The 4799-nt window shown below is 51.0% G+C and overlaps 2 protein-coding genes across 2 annotated transcripts in view; both read left to right on the forward strand.

The window, feature by feature from the left end:
- Positions 1–2669, forward strand: part of WDR43 (WD repeat domain 43) — a 127370-nt gene extending 124701 nt beyond the window's left edge. Inside the window, exon 9 of the mRNA XM_045287015.1 lies at positions 2650–2669. Coding sequence (XP_045142950.1) covers positions 2650–2669 — 20 coding nt within the window. The remainder of the gene's footprint in view (positions 1–2649) is intronic.
- A 128-nt stretch (positions 2670–2797) lies between these two features.
- TOGARAM2 (TOG array regulator of axonemal microtubules 2) overlaps positions 2798–4799 on the forward strand; it is a 55675-nt gene continuing 53673 nt past the window's right edge. Inside the window, 1 exon segment of the mRNA XM_045287016.1 lies at positions 2798–2873. Coding sequence (XP_045142951.1) covers positions 2846–2873 — 28 coding nt within the window. The 5' untranslated portion in view covers positions 2798–2845.

Raw genomic sequence — 4799 nt, forward strand, 5'->3', positions numbered from 1 at the left:
CATTGTGATAGGTTCCCCCTTTCTCCCTGCACCTTCCCCTTCCCCTCCTGGTATGGCTACTCTCAATATTGGTCCGGAGGAGTTTAGCTGTCCTAGATTCCCTATGTTTCCAGCTCTTATATATACCAATGTACATACTCTGGTCTAGCCAGATTTGTAAGGTAGAATTAGGGTCATGATAGTGGGGAGGGAGGGGAAGAAGCATTAAAGAACCAGAATAAAGCTGTATGTTTCTTTAGTGCTATACTGCACCCTAATTTGCCCATCTTCTCCCCATGACCCTTCTGTAAGGGGCTGTCCAATTGCTTACAGATTGGCTTTGGGCCTCCAGTCTGCACTCCTCACCTCATTCACATTATGATTTTTTGCTCTGGATCTTTGATGGCTGATACCTGATCCCATCGATACCTCATGATCACACAGGCTGGTGGGCTTCTTCCATGTGGCTTTGTTGCTTCTCAGCTAGATGGCTGCTTGTTTATCTTCAATCCTTTATGAATGGATGATCTTGATGTCATCCCAGAACTCATCAGGTCATTGGTGACTAATGTTCAGTGAGTCAAAGGTGTTCATGAAATGGTATCTAGGTTCAGGTGGGATATACTCAAGGTTGTATTTTAGCTCTCTCCAACTTATCTTAATTTTCTTCAGCTTCAACCTGAACTTAAGTATGAGAAATTGATGGTCTTGTTTAGGCTGGTGATATTGAATTTCTCCACCAATCTCTTCCCAGAGATGTAGTCCATATGAGTCTTCCACCTGGAGAGGTTCCTATGCATGGGCATCATGCATATTGTTGAAAAGAGGTATTTGCAGTGAAGAAGTCTTTGATCTTGCAAAATTCCGTCATCCAGTGTCTAGCTTTGTTTCAATCCCCAACGTCATCTTTTCCAGCTACTGGCCCTTTCTGTTTGTTTCCAGAGTTTGTGTTTGAGTCACCAGTAATTCATTGATTGCACTGTTGATTAATTTCAGGCTGAAGAAGCTGGTAGAGTTGTGTGTCAACCTGACTACTAGTTGCATTAACGGTTCTTCCTTTTACGCATATGTCTTTATCCTATCACGGATAACACTGTTCTTCAAGATAGACCTTGAAATGTTCTTCTCAAGGATGAATGTGATATTATTCTTCAGTTTGTTTGTCCTGGCACAGTAAAGCATGTGATTGATTTAAAGCAGTCAGCACAAGTCTCAGCTCACTAATGGTGATTATCAATATTTATGTGTTCCATGACATTTTTGATGACTTCCAATTTCCCTAGGTTCATGCTTTATACATTCCATGGTCCAATTGTTTATGGATCTTTGTACCTGTGTCTCTCATTTTGAGTCATGCTCCATCAACCAAGAGCTTTGTCTTCCAGTGCTGTGTCTGTGAAAGCTCTACTGATCTTCTTGAGATCTCGGTGGCTAATCCTTCAGAAGTGGACTGCCTAGGCCATCTTCTTAGTCTGCTCTTCCTCTGGAAGCTCTACTGAAACCTGCTTACCATAGGTAACCCTGCTGGTATTTGAAAGGCCAGTGGCCAGCCTCGACAGCACGCAAGTCACCACAGCATGACACATTGACAAGATGAGTGGTGGTTGATTACCACACATTTGCCTGTTTCATAGAAATGAGATCAGGTAGTATTTGCCCCTTTTCCACAGACTCATCACGATGTGTTCAGGACCCGTCATGTTGTGGTATGCTACGAGATAGCGTTTCTCTTTCTGGATGACTAGAATTTCATTGGGTGGTGATGGGCACTTCCGTTGAGAGTAATAGGTGTTGAAGTACATAGAAACTGATGGAGAAACAGAGTGTCAGAGTCCAGGCTAGGTATCCATGTCAAAGTGAAGGCAGGTGGCTAGCTTTCTTTGATGTGCTTCCTGATGAACTCTTGCTTGACCCAAGCAGGCTGGCGCTGAGACACTGCAGCACCTGAGAGTCACAATGTCAAGCAAAGGGAGTGCCGTTGGGTCCAGTGGCAGATCTCCTGGCTGTAAGAATGCTTTAGCTCCCAGCGGCCATGCTGTGAAGCAGTCTATCGATGAAGAAAGACAACCCAGTTGCCATTGCGTCAATTCCAATGCACGGCTGCTCCCATGCGTGTTAGAGTAGAGCTGTGCTCTGCAATGCATGGCTCTCCCATGCGTGTCAGAGTAGAGCTGTGCTCCGAAGGATTTTCAGTGGCTGATTTCCTGGAAGTATGTCAGCGGGCCTTTCTTCTGAGGCACCCTGGCTTATCTTACACCCACCTCTTGGCTCTCAGCCAAGTTGCCCAACTGTTGGCATCACCCAGGCTTGCCAGTGAGGCAGTGCGCTATGGGTAGGTGCTGTGGCATCAGCTCCGACTCACAACGAGCCTGTGGAAAACAGAATGAAGCATTGCCTGGTTCTGTTATGTCTGAGCCTGCTGTTTCAGCCAGTGTGTCCCTCCATCTCGTCCAGGGTCTTCCTCTTCCACTGCCCCTCTACTTCACCGAGCAGGATGTCCTTCTCCAGGGACTGGTCTCTCCTGACAACATGTCCAAAGTACATGAGATGAAGTCTTACTGTCCTTCCTTCTCAGAAGCATTATGGCTGTCATTCTTCGAGGACGGACAGTCCACGGTGCTTTCCACTGTCTTCGCCAGCACCATGACCCACCCATCCCTTCCTCTTCAGGCTTCAAGACCAAAGACTGAAGCAGTCAGTGCTGAACATGTTTATTTGCTTTTTCCATGGCCCTCTGCTTGCTCCACCACAGGCCCCTGGATGTTCCAGCTTGGATCCCTCTGGACTCCTGAGGACTGTACCCCAGACCATCAAGGAGCTGCCGCCCCCTCTGGACGACCTCCCAGGCACCCTTTCCACCTGGGGCATGGGCACTCGTGACGATGTTCCTTCAGGTGGGCACACCTAGGGGCCTGTCCCTGGTGCTTGCCAGGCTGGGAATAGGGGGTCTTCTCTGTTCCCAGGGGCTATGCTCTGTCTGGGAGCTTTGCCAGCCTGCCGCACTCACGCTTTCCAGCTCTTTACGTGTGGTCCACCTGTGGCTCTGCCTGCTCAGCGTGGTGTCTGGGTGCTCCCTGGCCTGGGGAAGGCTCAGAGGCTCCAGGGACTTGTGCTGATTATGGGCTCCAGCATCAGAGGCAGCTCGGGCTGGCTGAGGGACTGACCCCTGTGGTGTCAGTCTGTGGTGAGTCTGAGAGGAGGTGGAGGGAGTGGCGCTGAGTCCTCTGGGAGGGCTGATGAGCCCTCTTCCTTAGCTGGTGGCAGGACAGTGGGACGCGTGTGTGGTATCAGGAGACGGAGTTCCAGACATGGCACTGCTTCTGGGGGCCCAGCTGTGTGGACCTTGATTTGCTCTGAAAAGTGAGGTGTTGGTCTCGCCCCAGATGAAACGGGCTGCTTGTGAGGGGTAGAAGCAGGGTTCAGATAGCTATTAGGGAGGAATGCCACTGGAAGGCGAGACTGCCCAGGGAATAGCCAAGGCTGTCTGGGGCGGGGCAAACTGCCACTTTGACAGTTAGCAGGAAACTAAAATGCCTGGGAAACTTAGTGCCAAGTAGGATACTGTGTGCCATTTGGGAGGTGTTGAAGGCTTAAGAAAAGCCTATCAATATAGAAATAAAGCGAAGAGGTTATTCACGACCCTGATTTTCTCGGGCTACAGGAAATCCACCACCAGTCCCTTAGACTCTAGAGGACATAGTATGTCAACCTGCCTTTGTCCAACTCTTCTGCTTTACAGACTCCAAGAAGTTCATTTATGTCCTCAAGTCACACGGGAGGCAGACCCAGGGCAGGCGCTCTTGTGTGTGTGGGTGAGTCCCTGGAGGTTCTGAGGACTGCTTGGGAGAGGCTAGGCCCCCTGGCCCAGTGCACACACCTCTGTGAAGGGCCTGCTGGGCCTCAGGTACCCATTGGCCATTGAGTTGACTTTGACTCTGGGCCTCAGGTACCCATTGGCCACTGAGTTGACTTTGACTTTGAGTTGACTTTGACTCAGGTACCCATTGGCCATTGAGTTGATTTTGACTCAGGTGGAGCTGTGTTCCACAGGGTTTTCAGGGATTATGTTTTGGGAAGTAGATCACCAGGTCTGTCTTCAAATGCGCCTCTGGGTGGACTTAACCTCCAGTTAGCTGCTGGATGAGTTATTAACCACTTTCAGTATCCAGACATGGTACTTCAGATACCATGACATTCAATGGAGTAAGATCAGTCCTCTGTCCCTGAGAATGCCACAGGCCAGGGGAGACACAGATGTGTGGAGAGGTGAGTGTAAAACGGGTGCCTCCCCCTGACACCATTGTTTGGGGTGTAAACCAAAGCACCTGAGGTGCCGGGGGCGGGGTGGGGGAGCAAGGAGGGAGAGGGAACACTATGAAGGAGGTGGATCCCTCAGGCCCCACTCCTCTGTTCCTGGCTGACTTGTGCTCCCTCTGGGAGCTGTTCCTGTCCCTGACCCTGACCCTGGCCCAGGTGGCTCCCCCTGCTGTGCAGGCTCACAGCCCTCTTCACCAGGCCCCAGCATGAGTGCTTGCCCATCACCTGCTTCCCTAGCTGACTGCAAGGCACACAGTGGGCAAGGATGGGATTGACCTCACCACTCGCATGCCATCAGAGCTGAGCATGGTCTCAGCCACTTGCCGGGCGGGAGGGGGTGGTGGTGGGGGGCTGGCGAGAGGCAGAGGTGAGAAGAGGATGAGGGCACTCCGCGTGCGGGTGATGGTTGATGGCGTGGCAGTGAGCAGGTGGCCCGTGAGAGTCGCCGGAGTGAGATGTGTGATGTGTGGAGGCCAGGGGCGGCAGGGTTCTGTGTGGCTGGG

This window comes from Echinops telfairi, unplaced genomic scaffold, assembly GCF_000313985.2.
Source record: "Echinops telfairi isolate 266 unplaced genomic scaffold, ASM31398v2 ScPeMD7_10;HRSCAF=50, whole genome shotgun sequence".
Lineage (NCBI taxonomy): Eukaryota > Metazoa > Chordata > Mammalia > Afrosoricida > Tenrecidae > Echinops > Echinops telfairi.